The sequence below is a fragment of the Dacryopinax primogenitus genome (assembly GCF_000292625.1).
Source record: "Dacryopinax primogenitus strain DJM-731 SS1 chromosome Unknown DACRYscaffold_13, whole genome shotgun sequence".
Classification (NCBI taxonomy): Eukaryota; Fungi; Basidiomycota; class Dacrymycetes; order Dacrymycetales; family Dacrymycetaceae; genus Dacryopinax; species Dacryopinax primogenitus.
In genome coordinates, this window is record NW_024467210.1 from 978,906 (window position 1) to 1,004,430 (window position 25,525).

At 52.0% G+C, this 25,525-nt stretch overlaps 9 protein-coding genes across 9 annotated transcripts; 5 read left to right on the forward strand and 4 right to left on the reverse strand.

Moving 5' to 3' along the window:
* Window positions 1-280: 280 nt before the first annotated feature.
* Window positions 281-2,367, forward strand: DACRYDRAFT_81302 (peptidase S28; the record flags this gene model as incomplete). Its single annotated transcript, XM_040776504.1, has 11 exons — window positions 281-620; window positions 679-836; window positions 914-992; window positions 1,042-1,073; window positions 1,128-1,137; window positions 1,185-1,549; window positions 1,600-1,674; window positions 1,722-1,820; window positions 1,895-2,009; window positions 2,074-2,160; window positions 2,213-2,367. 11 exons carry the CDS (start codon window positions 281-283, stop codon window positions 2,365-2,367), a joined length of 1,515 nt encoding a protein of 504 aa, XP_040627355.1.
* Window positions 2,368-2,783: 416 nt separating this feature from the next.
* DACRYDRAFT_16908 (peptidase S33 tricorn interacting factor 1) lies at window positions 2,784-3,742 on the reverse strand (the record flags this gene model as incomplete). The annotated part of the gene is made up of 2 exons (XM_040771242.1): window positions 2,784-3,036; window positions 3,093-3,742. 2 exons carry the CDS (start codon window positions 3,740-3,742, stop codon window positions 2,784-2,786), a joined length of 903 nt encoding a protein of 300 aa, XP_040627356.1.
* Window positions 3,743-4,091: 349 nt separating this feature from the next.
* DACRYDRAFT_109177 (uncharacterized protein) lies at window positions 4,092-5,329 on the forward strand (the record flags this gene model as incomplete). Its single annotated transcript, XM_040768831.1, has 6 exons — window positions 4,092-4,106; window positions 4,173-4,391; window positions 4,444-4,586; window positions 4,733-4,844; window positions 4,898-5,134; window positions 5,183-5,329. The coding sequence occupies 6 exons, from the start codon at window positions 4,092-4,094 to the stop codon at window positions 5,327-5,329; spliced, it is 873 nt and encodes a 290-aa protein (XP_040627357.1).
* A 2,349-nt stretch (window positions 5,330-7,678) lies between these two features.
* DACRYDRAFT_117414 (uncharacterized protein) lies at window positions 7,679-10,809 on the reverse strand (the record flags this gene model as incomplete). Its single annotated transcript, XM_040770381.1, has 14 exons — window positions 10,693-10,809; window positions 10,019-10,625; window positions 9,829-9,969; window positions 9,246-9,778; window positions 9,098-9,193; window positions 8,979-9,051; window positions 8,824-8,925; window positions 8,567-8,769; window positions 8,430-8,510; window positions 8,262-8,380; window positions 8,107-8,207; window positions 8,005-8,054; window positions 7,879-7,951; window positions 7,679-7,831 (listed from the first exon to the last, which is right to left on the reverse strand). The coding sequence occupies exons 2-14, from the start codon at window positions 10,409-10,411 to the stop codon at window positions 7,679-7,681; spliced, it is 2,118 nt and encodes a 705-aa protein (XP_040627358.1). The 5' UTR covers window positions 10,412-10,625; window positions 10,693-10,809.
* A 1,337-nt stretch (window positions 10,810-12,146) lies between these two features.
* On the forward strand, window positions 12,147-15,862 carry DACRYDRAFT_23341 (uncharacterized protein). The gene is given in 14 exon segments (XM_040773207.1): window positions 12,147-12,354; window positions 12,403-12,974; window positions 13,108-13,293; window positions 13,345-13,492; window positions 13,554-13,631; window positions 13,688-13,786; window positions 13,838-14,067; window positions 14,127-14,297; window positions 14,345-14,809; window positions 14,824-14,826; window positions 14,873-15,140; window positions 15,192-15,288; window positions 15,346-15,756; window positions 15,822-15,862. The coding sequence occupies 7 exon segments, from the start codon at window positions 13,865-13,867 to the stop codon at window positions 15,675-15,677; spliced, it is 1,539 nt and encodes a 512-aa protein (XP_040627359.1). The 5' UTR covers window positions 12,147-12,354; window positions 12,403-12,974; window positions 13,108-13,293; window positions 13,345-13,492; window positions 13,554-13,631; window positions 13,688-13,786; window positions 13,838-13,864; the 3' UTR covers window positions 15,678-15,756; window positions 15,822-15,862.
* Window positions 15,863-16,491: 629 nt separating this feature from the next.
* Window positions 16,492-18,439, forward strand: DACRYDRAFT_100957 (Osmotin thaumatin-like protein; the record flags this gene model as incomplete). Its single annotated transcript, XM_040767506.1, has 8 exons — window positions 16,492-16,663; window positions 16,721-16,870; window positions 16,921-17,243; window positions 17,290-17,512; window positions 17,562-17,722; window positions 17,766-18,001; window positions 18,051-18,274; window positions 18,318-18,439. The coding sequence occupies 8 exons, from the start codon at window positions 16,492-16,494 to the stop codon at window positions 18,365-18,367; spliced, it is 1,539 nt and encodes a 512-aa protein (XP_040627360.1). The 3' UTR covers window positions 18,368-18,439.
* A 1,131-nt stretch (window positions 18,440-19,570) lies between these two features.
* DACRYDRAFT_100958 (trimeric LpxA-like protein) lies at window positions 19,571-21,114 on the reverse strand (the record flags this gene model as incomplete). Its single annotated transcript, XM_040767507.1, has 5 exons — window positions 19,571-19,685; window positions 20,046-20,257; window positions 20,398-20,665; window positions 20,717-20,947; window positions 21,011-21,114. The coding sequence occupies 5 exons, from the start codon at window positions 21,112-21,114 to the stop codon at window positions 19,571-19,573; spliced, it is 930 nt and encodes a 309-aa protein (XP_040627361.1).
* Window positions 21,115-21,673: 559 nt separating this feature from the next.
* DACRYDRAFT_109183 (uncharacterized protein) lies at window positions 21,674-23,510 on the forward strand (the record flags this gene model as incomplete). The annotated part of the gene is made up of 8 exons (XM_040768832.1): window positions 21,674-21,871; window positions 21,932-22,341; window positions 22,396-22,488; window positions 22,552-22,653; window positions 22,704-23,051; window positions 23,098-23,171; window positions 23,226-23,437; window positions 23,493-23,510. 8 exons carry the CDS (start codon window positions 21,674-21,676, stop codon window positions 23,508-23,510), a joined length of 1,455 nt encoding a protein of 484 aa, XP_040627362.1.
* Window positions 23,511-24,080: 570 nt separating this feature from the next.
* On the reverse strand, window positions 24,081-25,078 carry DACRYDRAFT_109184 (kinase-like protein; the record flags this gene model as incomplete). Its single annotated transcript, XM_040768833.1, has 3 exons — window positions 24,081-24,500; window positions 24,587-24,855; window positions 24,922-25,078. The coding sequence occupies 3 exons, from the start codon at window positions 25,076-25,078 to the stop codon at window positions 24,081-24,083; spliced, it is 846 nt and encodes a 281-aa protein (XP_040627363.1).
* Between the last annotated feature and the right edge of the window lie 447 nt (window positions 25,079-25,525).

Consider the following 25,525-nt stretch of genomic DNA (forward strand, 5'->3'; position numbering starts at 1 on the left):
ACGGGGCAATTAATATTGTAGCTGGTCACAAAATCGAGAGTTTTGAAGAAACTGACGAGTTGGTGGTGCAAGTCGGACATTGACTAGGCTGCATGCTCCCTTGCTTGTACTTAGCCCTGGTTGTTTCCCTCTGTCTACGACGACCATCCCTGGCGCTCACTCGTATTAGAACAACAATTGTTCATTGAAGATGCTCCTATTATGTACTATTTTGCTGCTCACTGCTCTGTGCGGAAATGCCATACAGCCTTTTACACCCCTGCAAGTTCACAGGGCACACATGGCCCGACTCCGACTCGACTCGACCAGCGTCACATCGTTCAACATCCCAACACAACCCCAGCACCCTCTCTTCTCTCTTGACGAAGACACCGACAAACCATTCTTTCCCCCTCATACTTTTCTGCAGCCTCTCGATCACTTCTCCTCACAATCTCCCCAGTGGGCGCAAAGGTACTGGCTGAATGCGCGCTATTACACTCCCGGAGGTCCTGTCTTTCTGTTCGATACTGGCGAAGGACCGGGGGAGGACAGGTTCGGGGTGCTGGATACAGGCATCGTCGCCATTCTGGCGAGGGAGACGGGTGGAATGGCCGTCGTGCTAGAGCATCGGTATTATGGTGCGTGGTCATCCAACCCTTCTCCGACGTTTCGTCAACGCTGACACGCGCACAACAGGTCAATCGATGCCTGTCTCGAACCTATCTACCGACTCTCTCCGTTTCTTGAACAACGCTCAAGCGGCGGCAGACAGCGCCAACTTCATGCGTTCTGTCCACTTCCCCGGGGTAGACGAGGACGTCAGTGCGCTCAATCGACCCTGGATATACTACGGAGTAAGCCTTGCATCACTCACGCGACATGCGCGGCCGCAGAGCTCGGCTGGACTGACATGTTCGCTTTGGGAGAATAGGGCTCGTATGGCGGGGCTAGAGCGGCGCATATGCGAGTCCTTTACCCAGAGCTTGTCTGGGGGGCGATCGCTTCGAGCGGTGGGCAATACCTATGAACTCGCCCAATAGACTGACAGGCCCATGATAGCCGTGACCAATGCTGAGATCAACAATTACGAGGTGGGCATTCGACCTTACCTTTGGAGCTTATGCCCCACGCTCATTCCTCGCTAGTATTTTGAAAGTATGCATGGAAGAGCTGCCCCTCTCGCATGTACTCACGCTTCCCAGTCATTGCAGACTACGCCTCCCCACATTGCATCAGCGCACTCCGAGCCTCCATTTCCCTCATAGACACCCATCTGTCTTCGCCTTTCCTCGCTCCGTTTATGAAGTCTCTCTTCTCACTATCCCCTCTCTCCAATTCAGACTTTGCTGCGATTCTCTCCGCCCCCCTCGGGGCGTGGCAGGGGAAGAACTGGGATGAGCGGGAGGCACACAGGCCAGGGGAGTGGGAAGAGTTCTGTAAGTGCTTGACCAGGGGAGTCGGTAACGGCATGGGCAAGGTGGCCGCCTGGATGGCAACTAGGAACTATGCGCAGTACATCAAGGACACGGTCGTATCGGAATGTCCGGAGGGGATGACTGTCGCGGACGTGAGTGGGCAGCCTGAACTATAGATGGTACTAATTGGCTGCTATCTTAGTGCTTCGGATCGGACGATCCAACCAAGTTTCAGAACACCTCCATCACAGAGTCTTGGAGATCGTGGGCATTCCAAGTAAGTACACCCTACTAATTGTTGTACTGCCGACTAAGGATACACAGGTGTGCACCGAGTGGGGATATTTCTTCGCCGCCCCGCCCTACCCGTCCATCGTGTCCCAGCATCTACAAATAGATGCAAATGCGAAGCATTGTCAGGCGGTGCGTCCCGCCATTCCACTTCCCTGTATCGATACCGTACTGAGCGTGCGCGGTATCTCTCCCCGATCCCACAGGCATTCCCTAATGGAGAACACTACATCATCCCCGCGTGGCCTAATGTAAGCATAGTGAATGAGTTGGGGAGTTACGGCATCGCCGCGGAGCGGTTGGCGCTTATCGATGGTGAATGTATGTGATGCATCTGCACAGCGCTGAATGTAGTTGCTCTCGATTGTGCTAATAGTATATGTAGGGGATCCATGGCGCCCAAGGACGCCGCACAGTATCCACGCGCCGGTGCGGAATGATACGATTTCGGAGCCGTTCATGCAGATTCCGGGTGCGTCCTCATTTATGTTATTCCCATGATGCGTTCTCTGATACAACGGCAGCCGGCGTGCATCACTACGATGAGAACGGTCTGGCCGATCCGAGAAAGGAGCCGTTGTATATCCAAAAGGTACATCATGAGGAGATCGGATTTGTCAAAGCCTGGCTGGCGCAGTGGCGCGTTCTGCATGGGAGACTGGTAACAGAAGTCATGTAACCTGACGTGTTCATGGAAGACGCAGGCTCCATAGGCATAATCAGAGGGATTATCCTTGTATGTGAATGCTTGCCGGGGAGCACCCTATTGACCGCCCCGAGAGAGGTGTTACAAAAAACACTTTCTTTCACATGTACCCCAGAGACGATGGCGTTCTCCATGAGAAAATGAAACAGTTTCGAATAACAAATATCGGAGAAATATTGGTTGACCACTGGGGTATTTCAGGAATTTAATCCCTCAGGCGTCGCTCCTGTTCCCACTCGGCAAGACGTGACGTGGCGTTTCTTCGGTGCTAGCAACAGTGCTCTATTGAACAATACAACTCAATGTCTTCTACACTAAACGTCGGTTGTATGATGTCCTATAAGAATTCCCAGCAATGTTCGCATTGTGGCATCCGCGGACCGTCAAATCTACTGAACGAGCCATCGACCTACGACCTTCAGGTATTCCTCCTGCTCCTCTACCATGGCAGTGTGACTGCTGTTAGAAAATTGTACCCACTGAGAACCTGCAATCTTATCCGCAAGACGTTTGGTGATGACATCATCAGCTTCATCATACTTGCCGTTGATGATCAGGACGGGCACATTGATTTCGCTCAGGCGATCGGAGATGTCCCACGTACGTAGATTTCCATTGATGTGGATTTCGGACCGCCCTGACCTGGGAAAGTGACAGTCGCTCAACAAGTTGACTTTCATAGAATGAAATGCTCCTACATCACCGTGTACACAGTGGGATCCTCACTGACTAGACGCAGCGCCTCTAGCAGCTCCACGGGCCAGGGATCTAACCGGCATCCATACACTTTCAAGAACTTCAGTGTCGCCTCGTGGTACTCGGGTAGGTCGAGCGTGCCACTTTCTTCACAACGATCGATGATCTCTTGCACTTCGTCCGGCATTGTCCGCAGTCGCCCGATCGCACTATCCTCCCAATCGGCACACGACTGCGCCCCACTGTGAATGATTGCCTTGCGCAGCCCCGTCGGTCGGCGAGTGGCGTAGTCCGCAGCCAGCATCGCCCCCCAACTGTGGCCGAGGAGGTCATACCGTTCCAAGCTGAGTTGCTCAACCAGGTTGAAGAGCTCGTCGACCCACAGCTCGGTTTGCCAGAAATCTTTCGGCTTGTCCGGAAGGTGAACACTGTTCCCTGATCCCAGTTGGTCGTAGCATATCACGGGGATGCCGTGCGACTTTGCGAGCGATGTGATGCATAGCATGTGCCTGCCAGGAAAGCCGGGGCCGCCGTGCAACAGGATGAGCGGCGTCATCCCTTGCGGAGAGGGTATAGTACCGTAGACTTCGAAAGGGGTTGACCATTCTCGAAAGGGGACAGTTCCGATGCTGGTCGGTTTGTACTTGTCCATCTGTACGATGGCAGGAAGAGAAGGAAAGGCCACGGAGCAAACGATGTTCTTTGGCCGAAAGGGGATATATATATATGGGCTAAGACATTAATGCGGTCCAACGCAGCACCTCGACTGCGGTTCAAAGGGATGGCCGAAAGGATACGCTAAACAATCAATGTCATGCAGTATGGCCGGTGAGGATCAGGTTATGTGATTGCTGACATTCGAGTCAGGAATGCCATAATATTATGAATGTGGTCGTCAAATGCGCAGGAGGGTATGGTGGACGTTTCAAGTTTGTGGACAGCTCGTTAGGGGTCCACCATGCGGCGACGCAGTGGTTGGGCCGCACGACGGAGCACACAATATGACTACACAGACGGTGAGTGCTCCACAATGATCTTCTTGTCTCCGTGCTCATGTACTACTGTGATATTCATCATCAAAGATATCTCTTTACGAGTTGAAGCGCGTGGGCATGCCAGAGTCTCATGTGTGGTGGAGACAGTTCGAAGGCCTGCTGCGCGACAACGGGTATTTGCTGTTCAACTTTGATAATTCACACCTTCATACTATTGCAACGCCACCTATGGGAGAGGAACGCGGACTTGACCCTGTGTGCTGCAAAGTTGACGGCTTCCCAGCGAGAAGGCGATTCTCGGTCATGGTGAGCGTATTTTTGGGTCACCACGAAGAACATCTCCCTGAATCGTCTTCAGACGACACGAGGTCGTCCCGTTCAGCATATGAACAATGGGAGATGGATGTGGATAGAAGCTGTAGCGCTTCAACGCAAAGGGCATGAGCCTGAAGGCCTGCGGTTTCTTGAAATACTTCAGCACCTCAAGTTTCTGGCGAGCCCGTGCGATCCAAGGAATCACTGTCTCATAGCCGAACATTTCCTATCCTTCACTGCGCAAAACCTAGCAACGGTTACCTTTGCTGTATTCCCAGCTCTGGATTCGGGAAATCCGCTGGAATGGGCTTCAATGGCTGATATGTACGAAGCTGCGGTTCAATTGACGGAGGCGAGTTCTTTCCCAATGTGGATCAAGCGTGTACAGATATGCATTGCCTGAAGGGACTAGCGTATTTGCACGAAAAAGGCATTGCCCACCGTGTACGTCGCCCGTCTCTTTGAATGTCTGGTATCCAACTCTAACGTATCTGAAGGATCTTGGTGCAGAGAATATCCTTGCAAATCTCAACGGGGTCAGTAATGACGCATGGAATCCCAAGACACGGTTGTTTTTCATCGAGTTCGAGTTCGCTGATTGTTCCCCTGTTGTAACCGGTTTCCCATGCGAGGGATACACTAGGCCATCAGCTCCGGAAGTGGGTCGGCCCGTGTCGCACAACCCCCAAGCGGCAGACGTTTGGCAGCTGGGAAGGCTTCTGAGAGAAACGTTGGTAAGAACTGTGCTCGAAAGTAAGTTCCCAGCATGCTTACTAAGCCAGACAACCCTGCCATGCGCACCTGAGGAATATGCGGAAATGGCAGATCTTTGTGAATCGATGACTTATCCCGATCCCCGAGGGCGACCAAGTGCGCAAGACGTCCTGGACAAGATTCGAGCTCTACAGAAAAATTCTGCAGGTACGTAGTCGCTATCCGCTCAAATGATCTCTCATCGTGGATGGCTCCTCACAGATTGCCCTCGGCAAGACTCTAGAAAGAATGAACTGGTTGGTGTGTGCTACGTATCCGCAAACTACCTGGTCGTATCGCGGTCTAATACCAGAACAGCATCACCATGAACTTGGTTCTTGGTGGAAAACGCAAAATGGGCTGTTATGTACATTGTCAAGTGGTATTATTCGTTCCAGCAGACGACAATGTAGAAAGGCACGCATACCTGAATTTATTACTCTTATTTCTTTGTCAACTCTGGAGTATTTGGCATGGATGCCGTCGGCAGGCTGTGTCAGCCGTGCCCATCTGAGCATCTGAGCACCTGAGCATCAGCGAATCGTGGTCGACCGCTGTCGGATCGGCCGTCAGGACTCGTATCAATGAGCAAGGACAAAGAGGCAGAAAGGGAACACAGAAATGGTTTTGCTCACACTTGTGGGGGGACTGCACCCGCGCCGTCGTGGCAGATGCCTGAGAAGGTGAGAAGGGATTGGAAGATGGGGGATGAAAGAAGGGAAAGAAGGGAAAGAACGGCTATGTGCGATATCAATCGCCTTCGGTTAATGTTCTTGCTCAAGAATGCGGTCTTGTATCCTCTCGAGGTGCCTACAAGCCAGAAGGACTTTATTGGCTATCTGATGGAGTGTGAGGGCGCGGCGGTCGAGAAGGTGTTGGTTAGCAGGATCGTGGAGACGCAGAGGGCTGGCAGGCGAGGTCCGTGTATTGGTTGACTTTGATGAATCTCTTCTAATCCAACCTCCACGCTCCGTGGTCCCGCTCAACCCTGCCCAAGCGAGTGCAGGTAGGGACGCATGGTCAAAGGCGTACAACAACCTGTTCGAGTGGAACGTGGCGCGTATCAACCTCTCCCTCGCTCTTCACTCGAGCTACCCGCGGCTGATTTGGGTCCTGGATATTTACGGCTTCGAGATCTTCGACGACAACTCTTCTGGCAGCTCTGCATCAACTACTTCAACGAGATGCTGCAGCAGATCTTCATCAAGCTGAAGCTCGACGCCAAGCAGGAAGAGTACGTCCGCCAGCAGATCAAGTGGATGAGGATAACCTCAACTTCCTCGACAAGATCAGCAACAAGTTCCTGTACAGCACTCTACAATCTGAGCCGCGTTCAGCATAAGCCTGCAGCCCCTTCTGCACCGAACCCAAAGCCCCAAGCCTTGCCAGGACAGAGCCCTCCGCCAGCTGCTATCAAGGCTGTCATACCCGTTGCCTCTGCAGCATCCCCAGCCGGCTCAGCAGCCAGCGAACGACACTCGATCTCCCCACTGCCTCTTCTGCCGCCCCCTGCTGCACGTGCACAATCCGGGATCTATGTACACGGCATTGTTCGATTTCATTGGTTAAGAGAGAGGTGCCGCTTAAGAAGAGTGATCTAGTTCAGGATGACAGCGGTGCGCCCAATTCTGCTTCTCGGCTGCTGGATTAAGGCTTGGCTCGGTCCAAGTATCTGGAGCTTGTCTCACCCAAGGCCAAAGCAGCCCTTCGGCTAGTAGCCAAAAGGCTGCGCACCGAGTTTCCTGCCAAGTACCCCTCGTCTCCGACATACGACGACGTCCTCGATCACTACGACCTTGGAAGGCAGAACATCTTGGTATGCCCGCAGACCTATCAACTCCCCTACATCATTGATTGAGAGACGGCGGGATTCCTTCCGGTGGGAATGGAGCGGCCCTTGTAAAGGATGGGTGGGAGTTCGAACCGCCGCGTATACTTCAACTCAAGATTCCGATAATGCTTTCGTAGCTAGACTTTTCAGCCTTCGTGAAACCGTACGCAGGCTGCATTGATTCGTTCGGTCAAATCGATGTACATAGCAGGAAAATCGGAAATGATGCATCACATCCTCCGTTGTTTTCTTTGTTCAAGGGGAACTTCTGACTCTTCGTGATAGCAGGCCCCAGGGTTGGTAACCCCAAAAGAGTCATCGGAGGAACTCGCTCACCGTTTTCCTTTTGAATGGGGGCAAATAGTGGAGGAGGGAGACCAGGAACTCCTCTAACATGTAAACATCTTACCCTGCCTATCGGCACGCGGCGCGATTGATTGTGTATATTAGGGAAGCGTCAACACGGCGATACGGCGATGCAAGCCGCCACCTAGAGTTCACTCTGAAGAATGACAGTCGTCTCGAAAACACGGGGCCGGATAAAAACACCAAATATGAGATCATTTCATTGACATTGTATTCACACATCCCTACACTTTGTGGCTTGACTTTGGAGGAGGTCGATGTATCCGAGGCTTTCAAGTGTCCTGATCAACCTACTTGGTAAGGAAGAGGACCACCTGCACTTCAGCATCTAGAGCGGGACAGGGTTCTTCGTGATGATGTCCACGTATGTCTGCGTCGCCGTCTGCACATTGGTCCAATTCTCGATGATCAATGGCCTTAGGGTGGTCAAAAGATCCGGGTTATCAAGCAGGATTTGCCAGGCTTGCACGTCGTTGAGGTTCTGATTAAACGGTCAGCATTGACCAGATTTAGCTACATGAAGCAGACCTGAGTGATATCGCTCCACACGGTAGTGATGTCGCTGAGGCTGTCTGCGACCTTTACCATCAAGGGTAGGAGGCTATTGAACATTTGGGTGAGACATTGTAGGTCGGTTGGGCAAACTATACACACATTTCGAGCCTCCTTTGGGTCTCCCTAGTTGATTCGATCCGAACTTTCAGCTGGTGTAAAGACCGTGAGCGAAAGCACCTGTAGCGTTCCATGCCTGTTTACCTCTTCAATGGTCTGGAGAAGCTGATTCCGCTGTTTCAGCGCATTGATGGTTTCCATGATAAGTGCGACGCCGCCCGAAATAAGGGCACCGGACACGAGTACTAGAAGCGAGAATATCAACAGAGCAAACATCAAAACGACTGCTGGAAACATACCACCACCAGGAATGAATGCTGCGGCTGCAAAGCATGCAATTGCCCCAATACCGGCGAGCACAGCATAAAGAGTTTGCTTTTTCACTTCCTCCGATAGTTCACCAATCGTCTTTTCCCAGCTACGCTGGAGTGAGCAGACATGGTGTCTAAACCGGGCAAGACACGCACGCCGTAATATTTGACTTGCACTCCTCGATAGCCTGTTTGACAGCAAGGCAAGCGTTGTCCCATCTCTGCTTGAAGGCAAGGCTATGTGGATTGTTTAGCAGCTGAACTACAGGCAGTCGGCTGGAATTGGGGCGTACGTGGCGTTGAAAATGACTTCAGAGGCAGCTTTGTACTGATCAGTAAGGCCTTTGTTGGCTTCCAAGTACTGATCAACCGAGAGATAGCCGGGCTTGGGGTTGGTCGATGGATCAACTATCGGCAGAAGCTTGATCTGAGCTGTTGAGTAGGTCTTCAAGTTCATGGCGAGAGGAATCGTATCTTGCTGGAGCTTGAAGTATTCCTACGAACCGTGTTAAAATCGAGAATCACGGGTACCAGAAGATATATCCATTACCGTCTGGTAAGCTGTCACCATAGATTGGATGACAATCTTTTCGTCGCCCTTGTCAGGGTTCGTACACTGAAGCTGATCCAAGAAGGGCAGCTGTAGGATGGTCTAATATAGAATCAGCACAAGCACAGTCTATCAACCCGCCGTAATTAACTCACGTTAAACTCGCCGAGAATACCAGAAGCGCGGTCTGCGAGCAAGTCGAGTGTCTCCTGGGTTTGTTCTGGAGGACTGCAATAATTTTAGCTAGAACACCCATCCCGTCATTTACCCCTACCTGGCAGCCTTCTCGAGCTTCTCCTTGTCACCCTGGGGAAGATTTAACTCAGCTACCGCAGCCATGTAAGAAACAGGGAGCCTGGTCTCCGTATCCCTAGAGCATTCATATGAGACGAGATAGCGGATGGTGGTGACAAAACCCTCACGGAGAGATCAATCCAGAGGCGCTCGCCTGTGCAATGTACTTGGCCAGGGCTAGCTCGGCCTTGGAAGACGGAAGAGATTGGAGAGACGGCACATCTTTAGAGTCCACCGCACTGCGTATCTCGTTCTTCAGACTTGTTGGTTTTGAGGGGGTGCCAGTAATCGCGTTGACATATTTCTGCGCGGTCGTTGAGGCGGCACTCCAGGCACTACCAGTCTTCTCCAACTCCTCAGCCGTAAGCTTGCGGTTTACATCATCAACTTCTCCCAGATTATCCGAGACGTCTGTCCATATACCAAGCAGGGAAGTCGAGTCCGCGAGAACGTTAGTGAGCGACTTGCTCAGAGTGGTGAACATTGTTTTGATCTGCTTTAAGTTCGTCTGCAGGGTGGTGAGACCGTCAATGAGCTTCTGAAGTTTTGCTTTCTCCTCAAAGAGCTTCTTGAAAGTGGTCTTGAATGTGTCGATGCCGACCTGAAGCATGGTGGCCATCTGGATCTCGCCGTCCTCGCCGGCAGCAAGCTTGAACAATTGCTGCACACGCAATGTATCAGACAGCCTGACATAATGGGGATGGGACTTACGGAGAGGAGATCGCTGACAACTTGACCGACATTGAGATTGTCAAGATTGCTCTGCGCGGCAGCGATCTGGCTGGTCAGGTCCCCGATCTTCTTCGTCATCGCAGCGATCTGGTCATCGACGATGCGGATGTAATCGGCGAACTAGAATCCCCATTTAGCATTTGGGGGGGAAGTGGGATTAAGCCTGCACCTCCTTGAAGAAAGGCCCGCTGGCATCTGCGGTTGCTTGCGCCTGGGCGATGTACTGGTCAATGAGGTTCTTAGTGCTCGCTACGTATGCCGCGACGGTAAGGCTCTTGAGAAGCGTAGGACACGCGCGGGCATAGGTGATGATTTGCTGGGCAACAGAGACATTGTTCTGGCTGAGTTGGCCAAACTTGGAATACCCGTTGACCGTAATACTACGAAGGTCCTGGTTGACGTTCTCCGATTGGTCGGACAGGACGATGTTGTTGAGGAAAGGGAACTGCAACAGAGAGTCGAACGTATTCGTGATCGTCTTGTACGAATCCAGGGAGCGAGTGAGATCGTTAACACGCTTGGGTGCCCCAAGCGCTGAGACGATGTTCACTGGGCCAGACATGATCACTTTCAGAGGGGTGTTGCTGATTGACAGAGGCGTGAAAGATTTGACAGAGTCGGTTAATGAACTAACATGTCAATACCCCGCCCCAGCCTTTATATCCATGCTGTGCCCGTCAATGAGCCATGGTATGTGGACCAAAGGAAAGGAGTACATTAGGCAGTACTCTGATCGATTCCCAGCGTATAGCCCGCAAGACGAGTGGAAGAATTCCCTACAGCAGCAATCAATAAGCTGCAATGAAGGTGTCAGAAATTAGGATGGCTGCTAGCGTATCGTACCTGAGGTTTTGCACAGGACGAGGTCCGAGGACCGCCGGACCGTGACAGGAAATAGGTGCAGTTGTATGCGGCGTTGGAGTCAGAAGCCGGCGAGGAAAGGGCACAAGGAGTTGGTCGGTTGCGTACCACTCTTCTGGCTCGGTTGGATGCGAGCTAAAAGGGCAAGAACAGAGCTCACCCTGGATGCCCGCATGAGATACCACGTACGGACACCAGCTCCACGTAAACGACAATGGCACATGGAGCTGAATCTAAATGGAAGGATCAACCGGAATCGAAACCACTGGGCGATGCAGCCCAGATTCGGGAAAAGTCAGAACCCACTCCTGGAATTGCATCATGTGTTTGATGTAGCAAGCTGCAGAGGCTGAATTAGATTTGGCCAGCGCACGATCTTGCTGTGTCTTGTTGTGTCGTGCCGTTTGGAAGCGCCTTCTTCATGAAAGCTTCATGTGATCGTTATTGCTCCGTAAATATACCGTTGTTCTCGCCGAAAGTGATGGTGTGCGGTCATTGTAGACGAAGCAAGACTTGTTCTTCGGATAAAAGAAGGAATGACGCAGAGCAATGGACCATTTGAGCAGAATTGAAGTTTCCATGCCCGAACTAGCCTCGAGTCAGGCCCCGAACAATACACGAGGTATGTTGCAAGTAGAACTGAACGGAAGCCTGGCGACGCTAGTACAGAGCCTTGTGCCTGAGCTTGTGTGTAGTGCCTGCGGCCGTTGACGGTACGACCGGAATTGTAGAAGATGGACCGTTGAGGCTTTGGGTGCCAGAGATGGTGCTACCGTAGATAGCAACATGACCGTTGAGAAGCAGTACTCGGAATTTGATCGAGAGGCGCGTGACGATGGACCCTTCATATGTTGATGTCCGAGTGGGTCCCTCTGGCCACGGATCTCTGTGGAACGTATTACCGTAAGTGTCGCTTTTCAAGTATGGAAATATCTTAAATGAGGTTTTTGTTGTACATCTTTTCAGCAGCGGCAGAACGACGCTATGATCGTTAAGACCGCTACATGAGGATCATGATGCATATATAGTAATTTGCGCACGAGGATCTATTTGATGGTTGCATTCCAGCCGCATTAAGGGACTTGTTTCGCTCCTAATCCTATCCTCTTACTCTGTTGAGCGCAACCCAAGCTCTCTGTTCAAAATGCTCTTATATCTCTCACTTTTTATAATGCATACTCCTTCAAGCTATACTCTTGAACCTCATATCGGTTCTACTCACTACCATGTCATCTCCAACCGACTTTGACTTCTCAGCGCTAATGCCTGGCGACCTCAGCCAGCATCTCCAAGGCTCCACCGAGTCCATCAAAGCCGTCAACAAGGCCCAAGGAGATATTCTCATGCCTCTCTTCACTGGTGTATCTGGTTACCAACGTGCGTACCCACATTCATACTATCGTCACTACACATTTCACTGAACCGCGCCCCAGCGGACGTGTTCGCCGTTCGGCAGTCTATCAACTCCATTGAGGTAGCAGCCGTCCCACTGTGTCAGGATCTGGCAACATATGGTCAAGCGTTTGCACCTCTCGCTCTCAGCGTCAAGGATCGGGCAACCCTCGTCACACCCCTCAAGTCCCTCGTCTCGGGTTGGCACTCTATCGACGTGTCAGCGCTGAACGCTGCACAGTCGGTTCGTCCCCTCTCTCTGGCCACCACTCGCGCAATTCCCTAATCTATTCCCTGCAGAAAGTGAATGATCTTCTCGCGTTCGATCCGACTGTACTCAAGGACGTCCTCACCGAGTTGTCTGACTTGTCCACCCACATCCGGCAGTGGAAGGCAGGCTCCACTGACCCCTTCTTCAAGAGTACCCTATTTGACCTTGTCGCCTCGCCCCTGGCGCCGTTCGCTTCATTCACCCCGGACATGACTTCGCAGGCACAGCTCGCTGATATCCTCCACCTCAGCTTCCGCGGCATTACCAAGCCATTGGCAGACGCGTTCACCGCCCCCCTGCTGCCGCCTCACACTGAGCCCCACTTGAAGCCAGAGGACGTTGCAAGTGCCATTGAGAAGACCATCGCTACCCGCTTGAAGCAGTACTTCCGTGACCTCGAAACCGTCATTCGAGACGTCACCCCACTCGTGAGCCACCTTACGCAGGTCGAGGCGGGCGCAAAAGCTATCCCCGCCGGTATTGAGATATTTGCTGAAGGAGGTGGGACGGGCGAGAAGATTGACGCCAAGAAGGCTGCAGCGGCGTGGACGGCGGTCAGGACCGATGCCACCGCATTCGTCAAAGAGGTAACCACTTCAAGGTAAGCTGCCGATCTCTTCTTGAAATGATCCGTGTAATGTTCTTCCCGTTCACAATGTCAATGCCATTCTTTCGGCTTCTGTTACATCTGCTCCGCTGTCCAATCCGAAGCTAATTCCCCTACGTCATGCTAGGGAGCCGACCAAACATGTCTCCTTGCGCCTTCTGACGAGGGACGAAAATAAAGGAAACACAGTGCAGGATGTCCGAGATGCGCTCGCTCCACCTCCCGAGGCACCCCAGGCTATGCTCGAGCTCTTGACGTACGTAAACGACACCACGCGCTTGTTGGAAGACGCAAGCCGTCTCCCTTTCGTAAGGTCAGCTGAAGCTTCTAGCACATCATCGTTGCCTTAATATCCTGCTATTAGAGAACTCAAAGTCACTGACCCGACCAGCGAAGGCAGCAGTACCTCATTGAGCGCGATCATCCTCAAGAACAGCAAAGCCTTTGCTCATCTGAAGGATCGGACAATTGCCGTAGTCACCAACCTGTCTACGTACGGGTATTGCGAAAGGGCACGTTAAACCCCCCTCGCTGTCCTTGAGAAAGTGCACGGCTGAATGGAGTCTGGGACAGATGTTCATCCCGGCCTTCGCGACCGCTCCTGACACGGAGCTGATTAAAATATTGAAGGGGAGCTTGATTTTCCTCGGGGTGCGTCACCTTCAAACGGACTACTGTCTCATGTTTTGGGTTGAGAGAATCAACAGTCGAATCTCCCGGAACTGGATTCGATTGTAGCCAAGATTCAAAGCCTTCTGCCCGGATTGTCCAAAATAGTGACAGCGTTGAAAGATAATCTCACCCGGGTATGCACGGCCTCCACGTTTGCAGTCGAATATCACTTACAACGAACGTAGACAGCGGCTCAATTGCCCAAATATGAGATGGTCCTGAAACAGGGCGGCGATATGGGCAGAAATGACCTCGAAATCGCCATCGATTCCATCTTGCAGTCTGTATTCACTGCGCGCGCTGTCACTGCGATTCATGATGGCGCCGGCCCTCTTGGTACACTTCTCGCTCCGGAATGGAGCATAGATCCGCTGGCCACAGTCGATTCGGGAACTCAAACTACCCAGTTGTACGCGTACGCCAGCCTGACCGACTATGCTTTGTCTCAGAACTCATGTTGACTGCTTACCTTAGACTCCTGAAAAGGCTTGAAAATACACTTCGCCAGGCACAGAACACTGTGGATGTCATGCCACAGCTGCTCGTGCAGCTGCAGTCTGTCGGGGATCGCTTTGCAATACTGCGCTCCACCTGGACAAGCATCGAAGAGGGGGTCAGGACGTCGCTTGAACAGTGCGCCTCTTGGTAGGTTCCGATGTGCATTGAGCCAAACGCGCTGAAAAGGCGTGCAGGAAAAAATCGAATGTCTTGACACCCGAGCTGCTGGCGTCTGTCGCCGGTGAATGGTTGCGCTATGAAGAGAGTTTGGAAGAATATGTGACTCGTCTCACCGGATCTCTTTCACCCCGGTCTATTGCCGCATTCGCTTTAACAGTCTCCCCACCATCGAATGTTGTCTTGGAACTATCCAAGAAACGCGTGGCGCGTGTCATGTCTGTCGCTGGAGAGTTGAAGTCTGCCACATCTGAACCATATCTACCTGCCTTCGATGAGATCTTGAATGATCCTCAAATCGCACTGCTCTTCTACCCCGACTCTGATGCGAGACGGCTCTCCACGACGATGGCCTTGATGAGCGCCTCGACGGAGGAACAGCTACTGAACGCGCTTCGGGCCCCACGTGTTTCTCTCACCTGTAAACGCCAAACGCTCTCCAACACGGCGGACCAGTACCAGGCCACTGCAAGAATCATGGAGTAGGTTCTTTCATTGGCCGACAACAACGAAGTGTTAAATGCTTATATAACCCTTTTTAGTGGATTTTACCCGGAAGGGGCAGTTGACGCAAGGAAGCTGTCTGCGAATATCACTGACGTCGTCCTTCCGAAACTTGGGGACGCAATTGCGTTCTACATGGAATTCACGACACAGCAGATCAATGCCCTGTCTGGCAGCGCGACCAAGGATAGTCTCGAACATTTACAACACGAGCGAGCCGAGGAAGCCAAAAAGGGGAATGAGAAAGCCTTGGCTGCCCAGAATGATGTGCTCACGCTGAAGAACAACAGTGTACTGGCTTATAATAAGGCAAAGCTCCTCCTCTCTGGAAGGGGAGTCCGCATACTAATGCGAATATAGTTGGTCAGTAAATCTAATGAGATTCAAGCCGAAATCGATCAAAGCCGGCGAACGCTGCAAGAGAAGAAGAATGAGCTGGCCAAGTATGATTGGGTCAAGGTACGGACTGACATAGTTCATCTCCAGTTCCGTTCTGTCCACTTATGCGAATCACAGTGGTGGCCCCTCCCTCCTGGCATTGGCCTACTGATCAAAGTGCTCGTTGAAGAGATTACTCACACTGAGAGCGACATCAACAACCTTGAGCGGAATATTGGTCAGTACGAACAAGCGAAGCGACAGATGGAAGCTGTGCGCGCTACAGAAGATAGCTACGTGAACACAATTGTCAGCGTAACGACATCCTGGGCCAGTCTCACGCAGGAGACGAACGACTTGGCCGGATTACTGCAGATTATCGCCGACCTTCCCGTAACGATTGACAGCCTCATTGTGGACGCGAGAAACTCGTGGTTGACCCTGTCAGCCGAACTTCAGCAATGGTAGTCCCTCTATCAAGATATCGTGTAAAGCACGTCCTGTTTGTTAACAATTCATTCCTCTATGAACGTGTGATGGTCCTGCGCTTCTGGCAAACAAAGTTAACAAGGTGAAGATAAACTTGGAAACACGACGAGTAAGCATAATCACCACACCACATGATCATAACCCCAAGCTTGTAACACTCGCAAGCTGCAGAACAATCCCCTGTCAGCTCCAGAAACTCCTTCACGCGAAATGCCCTCAGCACGTCCCGTGGAGCGAATCTCAATTTTCTGACGCAGAAAGGCTTGTAACCGACGGCATGCCGTTATCAAGATTCATTTTGATCTCAACTGCAAGACACGTTCTTCAACCCTATTACTGTATGTACACTAAGGTGAGGTGAGGCCAGTTTGAGAGCGGCGGGCCATATCTTGCTTCTGTGGTGGTTGTCGTGGTATTGATGTCTTGCATGTTCTCGAAACTTCCGTCCGTTGCAATTTTACATGCTCTCATATATTTCCTCCGGAGACCCCAATTCGGAGGCAAAGTTGCCAGAATGGCCGTCGGGCCCCCATGGTTCGAGCCCCTGACCCGAACGCTTCTCTCGTTTCCATGGAATCTTGCAGGTTGTATCCGTACCTATCTGCGTCATTGCATATTCCTGCTGAACAACCCGATATATTGTAGGTTTGCCACATCCTTTGGCTGAATTTTGCCGAGATTCTCCGAGGGGTTCGAATCTTCCGTATCCAGGTATGGTGTGCGAAATCACTATAAGGCGCTGTTATGCACCCTGTATGCCCCTCAGCTGATAAAGGTCGCTCTCTCATCCAATATGTGCCTCGGTATCTTGCTCTCAGTGCTTAGTGTTGCCTCTCTGGTCACTGGCCAGACTGCCAGAACAATCACATTCACGAATCAGTGCACCGGTGATGTCTGGCTCCAACCTACGAGCGGAGCTGCGGGAACTTGCTCTTCCGGATGTCCTGGAGGGTCCACCTGTGCTGGTAAGTCATCAGTGCCGTTGTATTATTGAGAAAGATTGTGTTGATACATGATCCTAGGGGACGGCAACCCTAATTGCTACTGGAACAACCCCACCCCGAACACAGGGAGTTTCCGTGTCCCCAAGGGAAGCAGCAGTGTAATTACTTATCCGTATTATGCTGGTGTCAACACCGCCTGGAACGGGAACTTCGCTTTCTGCCAGGATGGTAAGCATCGGAATATTTGCACCCGCTCTTGTTGAGGGAGGATTGAACAGGTACGACATGTCAGCAAACTCTAGCAAATTGTGATGCTCACGGTTGCGGCACCACCGGTCCCTATGCCCTTGCTGAGTTCAACCTCGCTGTGACTGGCTCTGACTTCTACGATGTTTCCATCATCTCTGGTGTCGCAGTACCTGTCTCCATCACGCCCGAGGTTGTTGATTCGACGAATACGGTTTCTGGCAACCCATACACTTGTGGCAACCCTGGCAGCCCGAATCCTGATACTTCTGGTTTGGGCGTCAGCTCCTGGAACATGGCGCCCCCCTCCAGCGTCTACCAATGGGTGACCTCACCCTCGCTCACCAGCCCTCAGGTGAGGAGGTCCAAATCTACTGCAGCTCAGTACTCATCCCTGTCAGGGCTGCACAAGCAATACCAATTGCCCCTCTGGCCAGGTGTGCGGTGTAATCAACCAGAATGGCCAGCTAGAGGAAGTATGCGGCTACCTCTCGGGTTACTGGAGCGAGGGTGCCATATGTGGCAGCAGCATCCCCACTAGTCTCTTCAACTGTGCTCAGAGCGTGACGAATGGACCTTACACCACGACCATAAGCGCATTGCAAGGTTGCGGCGGCACGAGCGGTAGGTGCCTTTCAACGAAATGCAATGCAATGGCCTGAACGTGAACAAGGCTCCTGCTACAGCGGCGGGGCGGACCAGTACTGCTGCGGTTGCACAAATTGGAACACACTTCTCGGCACACAATACGTCCCTTCCTCCACCGCCCAATGTGTGAATATGAACCCAACGTGGCAAACGGACATCCTCCCCACGCTCGAATTCCTCAAAAAGGTGCTACCTCCGTTGCTCCGTATATGCTGGCTGACGAGTGCAGGGATGCCCAAACTGCTATACGTTCCCGTATGACGACTTCAGCTCGACGTTCACCTGCACTAAGAGCTACGGCAACTTCAACATCCAGAACTACACTGTCACTCTCTGCCCTAACGGTGTCTCCTGGGGTGGGGTGGGAGGTGGGACCCCTCCTCCACCTCCGACAACAACGATGACCTCCCCCAGCTCGGGCCCTACCGGGACGTGCTCAGGCGCAAACTTTGATTCCGGGACCCAGTTCGTATTTTCCCCCATGCACTGATACTGTACGTTGACAGTGGGGTAGGGTGTGCGACAATGGTCACATATGTCCTTCCGGCCAGTACTTCTGCGGCGGCGCCTGTTATGCGCCTACCTCCCAGTGCTGCAGCAATAATGCACTCTCCAGCACATCTAGTGAGTGTGCTTGCTCCGGACAAGCATATGATGCCGCCACGTATATCTGTGACGTGGGCACGCTCTGCCCTAAGGGGGATTACGCATGCGGAGGAGCATGTTATTCTACTGCTTGTGAGTCTGATTCTGAGGTGCAGTGCGTGGCTGATAATGGCAGTGTATGGATGTTGTGATGGAGCACTTACGGCGGCTGGACAGGGATGTTGAGGGGATTCTGGAGAGGAAAGGGAGTTTGGTAGTACACTTGCGGAACGTTTTTGAAGTAAAAGATCCGGTTGACTTCTTATAACGAGGGACACACGCAACAAGCTGCGTGATGCATGTGCGTCGAGAAACTGCGTTAAAAGGTGGATATTGTCAACGCTCCCCTAGCAGACGTAGAACAGTCTCGGAGGGAACGGTTATCCCGGCATGTTTGCCTCCGTCGTCCCTCCTTCACATCTTTGCAATGGATCACTGCTCCAATTATCTGAAGGCGTTGCAACAGCAGAACTCATCGGATCCTTTCGTAGGCAATAACGAAGACCAACTGTTCCCAGCCACCGACATGAGTGATCCCCCACAAGTCGACCCTCTGCCTCTCGACGGACTGCCTGCGCCCTTGAAGGTGGGTTGTTTATCAATCAAATTACCCCGGAAATTGTGGTGCTGAACTGTCCACAGCGCTCGAACGCGCCCGAGCAGTGACTGAGGTACCTCCATATATGCGGCCTCAAGCGGGGCTTGTATTCGATGAACTCGATCCCACCTGTCTCATGTCAAATTCCCCCCGACATTGGGACCACGCGTGACGATGATGTGCTCCAGCACTTGAAACACGAAAACCAGCACCAGTACTTTTGGACCTGAGAGCTAATAACTGACGCATCGTATGTTGGATTTGTCGAGGAGTAATTGCCTGTGGAGCTACGGGGATGATATTCCTCAATCGCCGTCCCCCGTGTTTTGGAAACCCCATGACGTTTGTGTTGTTTTCTTTGATTTCTCCACATCTTCTTACTTTTCCGCCGGGAGTGTGAAGCACCAGAGTACACGTACGGTCGTTGGAATTTGGGGAACGGCTCCGTTACGTGTCGCCGAGTTGTCGGATACCATCCCGTATGTGATCCATTTGCTCTCGACGTGGGTTCCTCTGTGATCTGGCATACACTGACACTGATGTGGTGGCACGTGTACGGACGCGGAGCTCTGATCATACACCAAGAGTATCGGGTACATGCAGGCGAGATCCAACGGGCAAGTCTATTATATTATCAGGACGTGTCGCCTGGCCCAAACATGATACGATTCGCCTTTCCCGATTTTCTCAAGTTTATTCTGCGGCTTCTCTCTTGTCATCCAGAGCTGAGGCCAACCGCCGCCGAAGCGTCAGCTGAGCTGCCCCGGATACCCGCATTGGTCGGTGATGAATCAGACAAGCCACTTGATGCGCCCGGCTTCGCTTGAAAATGGCTCGGTATTGATCTGCTCCAGAGCCTGTAGCAGCCTTTCGGGCATGACAGCTAATGCAGCGGTAAAATCGCACCTACTCCATGTCAATATCAATACAACCCTTCAGGCTTGCATCTCGTCTCGACCAGTACATCACGTCTCCTGACTTAAACAATACATGTAGGTACTTAATGGAGACAGTGGATTGTTAAATGAAACCCAGCTACTCCTGAGTAGCTGCCAATGCCGCTTCGCGTTTACTAATACTGATATTCAACTTGTTTCGTCTGGATCGTGTACCATGACTGATTATATGGTGTACTCAGTCATATTCATTAGCTGATCAAATGGTCGGTGGCAAGTCTTGGTACGACTAGATAACTCACAGTGGAAATATGTGCTCAACGCCGGATCACGCCATCAGAAGGTTTGTCTATCCTCGTGATGGACAAACCGGACCAGTGTGTTTGGTTGAACTGCAAGAATAGCGGGGAGAGCTAAGCACACGGAAAGGATAGTTTTCACATCATAAACTTGTAAGTGGCGGAATTCATGGCTTGTCAGAGAAGGGATCACACTGGCTTTGTCACCGAAGGGGGTACCAATTGACGACAGACCGAAACAATCATGGGCAGGACGGGGCACAGATCGGAAGGATGTCAGAATCTGAAGGACATAAATTAACCTAGATTCAAGAGTGAATGCTACACTTCAGGTATAGATTGAGCTGGTGGTAACTTTTCCATCGTCTTTTGGACAGGTGGAAGAGGGTGGACCTTTTTGATGACCCTGCACGGGTTGCCTACCGCAACACTCCATTCTGGGATACTCTTAGTCACTACACTTCCTGCACCGATTGTGCACCCCTGTCCTATCGTAACACCTGGCAGGATAGTGACGTGTCCACCGATCCAACAATCGTCCCCTATGAGAACGGACCCGGCGTACTCGATGTTCTCACGCCTCGACTGCACCTCTACCTCGTGGGTCGCGGCGAAGATGGATACATGGGGACCGAACATAACCCGATCCCCGATCGTGACTAATCCGCAGTCGAGTATCGTGAGATAGAAGCTGCAGATTCAAGAGTGAGCAGAAGTGATCGAGAAGGCAAAGCTAGCGTACTTTGCGTAAAACCTGTCCCCGAAAGAGATGTTACTACCGTAATCCACTGAGAAAGGCGGCTCGATGTATATGCCATCGCCCGCTCTGCCCAAGAGCTCGTTGAGTATCGCGGTTCGATCGGCTGTCAAGGACGCAGCTGTAGCATCATCCGGGAAGTGGGAGTTGTATTTGTTCATCAACTTGCGTGCACGGAAGCGGGCGCTGGCGAGTGTAGCATCCATAGCATCATAGCTGCCGATATCGGAGTGAGCAGTCGTACGCCGTGGGTGCTAAGAGAGCGACGCGACGACGTACAGCATGCCGCTTATCATGCGTTCATACTGGTCGCACCAAGGCACGTTCCTCAATCCTTTTGCTTGCTCAATTTGGAAGAGATCTTTCTGGGATGCAGCTGGCATGATATCTAACTTTGAGAAGAAACGTGAGGTATTCGTATTTGAGTCAAGCAAACACCCAGACGCCACCTCCTTCAGGCAGCGATAGGGTCTGCCGGAGGAGTCATTGGGCCCAGAGGGCCATTCTGGCAACTTTGCCTATCAAAGGAATTCTGCTTTATAATAGGGTAGGCACTCTGTGCAGACCTGGGACCTTTGGGTCAGTGCAGTTCAGGAGTCTGCACTAGTACTAGCACTGTGCCATCGAGATCACGTGATGTGCTTCTGCATCGAATTTCAGCCTCCCAGACCCCGTGCAGAAACGGAGGCAATGGTGAAATCGCGAAGCTCGTACTATCATCGGCTTTCCATACTTATCTCCCTCTGACACATTCCTTGTTGTACTTCTGGAAGCTTTGTATCTCACATGCCACTGTCTTGTTACTCCAAAATTAATCCAGATAAATCCTTACCGTGGGTCGATAATGACAGCGCGCTCTCGTCCGGTGCTCTCCCCCCCATTGGGCCTGCTACTTATAAGCCCTCTTCGAGTAGGCATGCCTTTGCCTGCCAGCTATTCCTAATGGCCCTCTGGTCGGTGTTCCTCTCCCTCCTAGCATGCGCACTGTGGTCACTCACGCATTCCGCTTCAGCAGCAGCCCAAGCCCCAACCTGGTGCGGGAAATTCTACGAGCCAGGATCCCTGCCCACCAACCCTGGCGGTCAGTTCCACATCCCGGCGTACTCAGAGCCTCCGCTGCTTAACTTTGGCTGTGCGCCTGTGTTGAGGCCTTACCTGGCACCTGAAAAAATGGGAAGCTTGCTTCTAGATGTAGGGTAGAGCAACTATGTCGGCACGCATGTGCATATCCCGCCTGGGGCGACGCTCCCAGTGCATGTGTGGGTGGACGACACGGTTCTAGTGGCAGGGGAGGTAGATGTTGGCCTCACCGGCATTGAAATGTCGTTCAACTTCAGCCAACTGACTCCTCGCTCTAAACCTTACACCCTCTCTTGCGTGCTTGATCTCCCTGACGGCCAGGAGGTGAAGGCAGAAAACAGGCTTACCTACCTACCGCCAAACCCATTCAATGGGTCGACGACCAAGTTCGATGCCAGGACTGGAGCGACGCTAGTGAAGAGTTTCGATACCGGGGTGTGGGAACCGATCTTTCCCTTGGGTTTCTATACCACTTTCGGAGGCTACCTGGAATACAATCTTACGATCCTGGACCATACGAAGGAGATTGGGTATGTTGGCGTTCGATTCTTATCTTGATGGGAAGTCGCCGATTATGTGACCAGATACAATATGGTTCACCCTGTGCCAACTTTTGACAACCTCACGGCTTTTAACATGGTGCTCGACAGAATGGAACAGCTTGGCCTGTGGCTAATGTACGACATGCGATGGTCAGCCCCATCCCGTAGCGAAACGGACCGGAAATAACGAAATTGCAGGACCTACATGAACCTATCCTCTGTGACGGAGCAGGTGAACAGCCTTAAGAACAGAACTAACCTCCTACTTTGGTATACTGGGGATGAGCCGGATGGTACGAGGTGCTTCAACTCCCTGAACTTTCGCCATTATACTAACTTTCGACAACTAGTGATCCTCTCAATGCTACATCGATCGCTCGCGACCTCATCTATGAGCTGGACGGCTATCACCCCGTCTCACTTGTGCTCAATTGCCAGAATTACCACTGGTCGGAATACACCTCCGGAGCGGATATTATCATGGAAGATCCTTACCCAATCGGGATCAACGCAACTTATTCCGTGAGGTGGAATACTTCCTGCACCACAGAGCTGGGGGACTGTGGCTGCGACAACTGTATTGGGAGCTATACGGATATTACCACTCGAGTTGGCGAGTTCGCCTTCCGAACGCAGATGACGGGAAGACAGAGGAATCTTACTACTTGGCACGTCCCACAAGGGTTTGGCAGCTCGGAGTGAGTTCATTTTCAGCGTGCGCAGACGAGTTCAAGAATAGTCTAGATACTGGGCTGTCACTCCCACTGGGCAAGAATGGTTGGTCCAATGCACTCTTGCTATCAATCATGGTGCACGAGGTAAATACATGTTCCATTCTGCATGTCATACAATGGTTCTGAGCACGATCGTAGCGATCGTGCCTTGGGTAGAACCCACCACGAGCAGCATCGAGAACTCGGCGAGGAAACTCTCGCAAAGTCTTCCCGTTCTCACAGCATTTCTCTTCGATCCAAAGGCCATTACAGGATCAATCCTGACCAGCTCCACAGTTGACCTCACTTACTGGAAGACAACCCATGGCACCCTCCTGATGGCTGTGAATATGGCCTATGAGCCGACGGAGGTGAATTTCCGGTTGTTTCATGATCCGCTTGCAACTTCTGTACAGCCTGTCCTAGTTAGCGGTGGGAGAGTGATGATAAGTCAAGGCAAGGTCTTTATTACTCTTGATCCAGTCGGGATTGCCGCATATATACTTCTGTAAAAGAAACGGCAATGAATACATTGAGTGACCTCTTGTTGAATTGAGTACTAGCTGACTAACCGAATTACGCAAGATGGCTTATGATCCCTTCATCAGTGTCCTCCAATAGCACTGCCAGGCCGTCTGCTCATAGCACCCATAGCTTCCATAGCACTCATAGGGACCCCGTGCTATTGTACCTGTGTGGTTTTTACAGATGGCCATAGGGATATTGAATTTGCTATCTACCCATTTTCATGTTTTACATCATACTACTACTCACACACTGCAGGATTTTACCTACTTAATACACTCGTTTTGCTGCAGCATGCCATTGCAGCACCCCCCGTTCTGCCTGTTTTGGGCACGAGAGAAAAATACCCCTAAAGGGTACCTCATTATAGGGTGTCGTGAGCTGCCGATCAACACGCTTGAGAGTCATCCATTTCAGGGCTAGTGCATTCTGTGAAGTATTACACTCCTTAGCGGGTTCCAACTCCTGTACTAGCGCAAGAGACAACTCCTACAATCGAAGGATGAGAACGCCTATGTTGGCACTTCGCGGATGCGCCCTGTGTCCGGAATGCTCGCTCTCCAGAGCGTCCCATGGTATCCCCCACTCAAGCGTGCGTTGTTCCTCCCCAAGCTCCTCTTCAAATCCAGTGCCGAGGATGCCGGCCAAGCTCGATTGCCATCGTGCGACTCCCACAGTATTGGGATCATACGCAACCAGGGACATGCGTCCCTTCACCATCTCCCAGAATGGAGGGCCCCACATTGCCTGCTCCCAATCAATCACTCCGGTGACATTGCCGGACTCGGGGTCGACCATGATGTTGTGACAAGCGAGATCGCCGTGGGTGAAGACAGGCGGGCCACAGTCACGGCGCAGCTTGCAGCCGATTTGATCCATCATCGCCTCGAGATTTTGAAACGGGCCGCACTGGCCAAATCGTATCAGGCGTTCATCCGTGATGGCCGAGCCGTCGATGGAGCAGATCACGTCCCCAAATGGTGATGGAATCTCACGAAGCTGCTGGCAAGCTGCAGAAAGTATGCGTGCAGCTGCGCTGTGATGCGTTGCAGGTCTTCGTCAGGCATTTGCTCGATGATCGACCCTAAGGTGACGCCTTTGATGCGAGTCATGATGATCCAATTGCCTGCCGAACATGAGACGCCGAGGATAGGGCGGGGGATGGGGATGGTGGACATCGACCTGGCAAGGCGCATGGCAGACATCTCTGATCGAATTTGATATGAGGCCCGGCAGGGTTTGACGAAGAGGGGTGTTTCATGCTCTATAGGCGCATCAGCAAGGCCGTCCAGAATATGACGCAGGGGTAGAGAGAGAGACGACAGCGTACTCTGCAGGAAACGTATGGCTGGTACGACGAGCCAGTGGACTGCTGCACCGCCCAGCGCCTTCCGAAGACGCATCAAGATACTGCGCGGAACGCGGCTCATAAGCTCCATTGCCAAGACCAGAAGGAGATGTGCATGATGACTGATAACGCTAAGCATAGTGAGGGGCGTAATCGTCGTGATCCTCGTAGTGACGCGTTGATGAGTAGGCCGGCCTGGGCGACCTGGGTGGTGCCCCCCGAAGGAACATTCAACACGGAAATTGTGGCAGGGAAACACTCGGTCGCACAACGCAGTCTTTTAAACTCCTTGCGTTCTGCCCACCATGCACGAGGTAAATGTCGCTTACTCCTATCAACACACATAAAGCGTGTCTCAAACGCGCTTGTGTATAGAACTTGTCGAACACTGCTGTTGCCGCAACAGGACATGTCCAGAGCTCTCCGACATCCGATCGCGCAACTATTTCAGTAAGTCAGTGTAATCCAAACCGTTTCACCATCCATCTTTGAGTGTATATCTTGATCGATTTGGCTCGTTTCGCACTCAGTCCAGTTCAGTGTAATCTAGTAGTCCACAATTTCATGTATTGCGTATTAGCAGGTG

What these genes read in the sequence shown, in the direction of transcription:
- DACRYDRAFT_23341 (XM_040773207.1), top strand. Translation starts at nt 13,865, where the DNA reads ATGGTCCTGAAACAGGGCGGCGATATGGGCAGAAATGACCTCGAAATC. An exon ending in CAAACTACCCAGTTGTACGC is followed by an intron (nt 14,068 to 14,126) that starts GTACGCCAGCCT and finishes TGCTTACCTTAG; the next exon opens with ACTCCTGAAAAGGCTTGAAA. An exon ending in GGCCAAGTATGATTGGGTCA is followed by an intron (nt 15,289 to 15,345) that starts AGGTACGGACTG and finishes TATGCGAATCAC; the next exon opens with AGTGGTGGCCCCTCCCTCCT.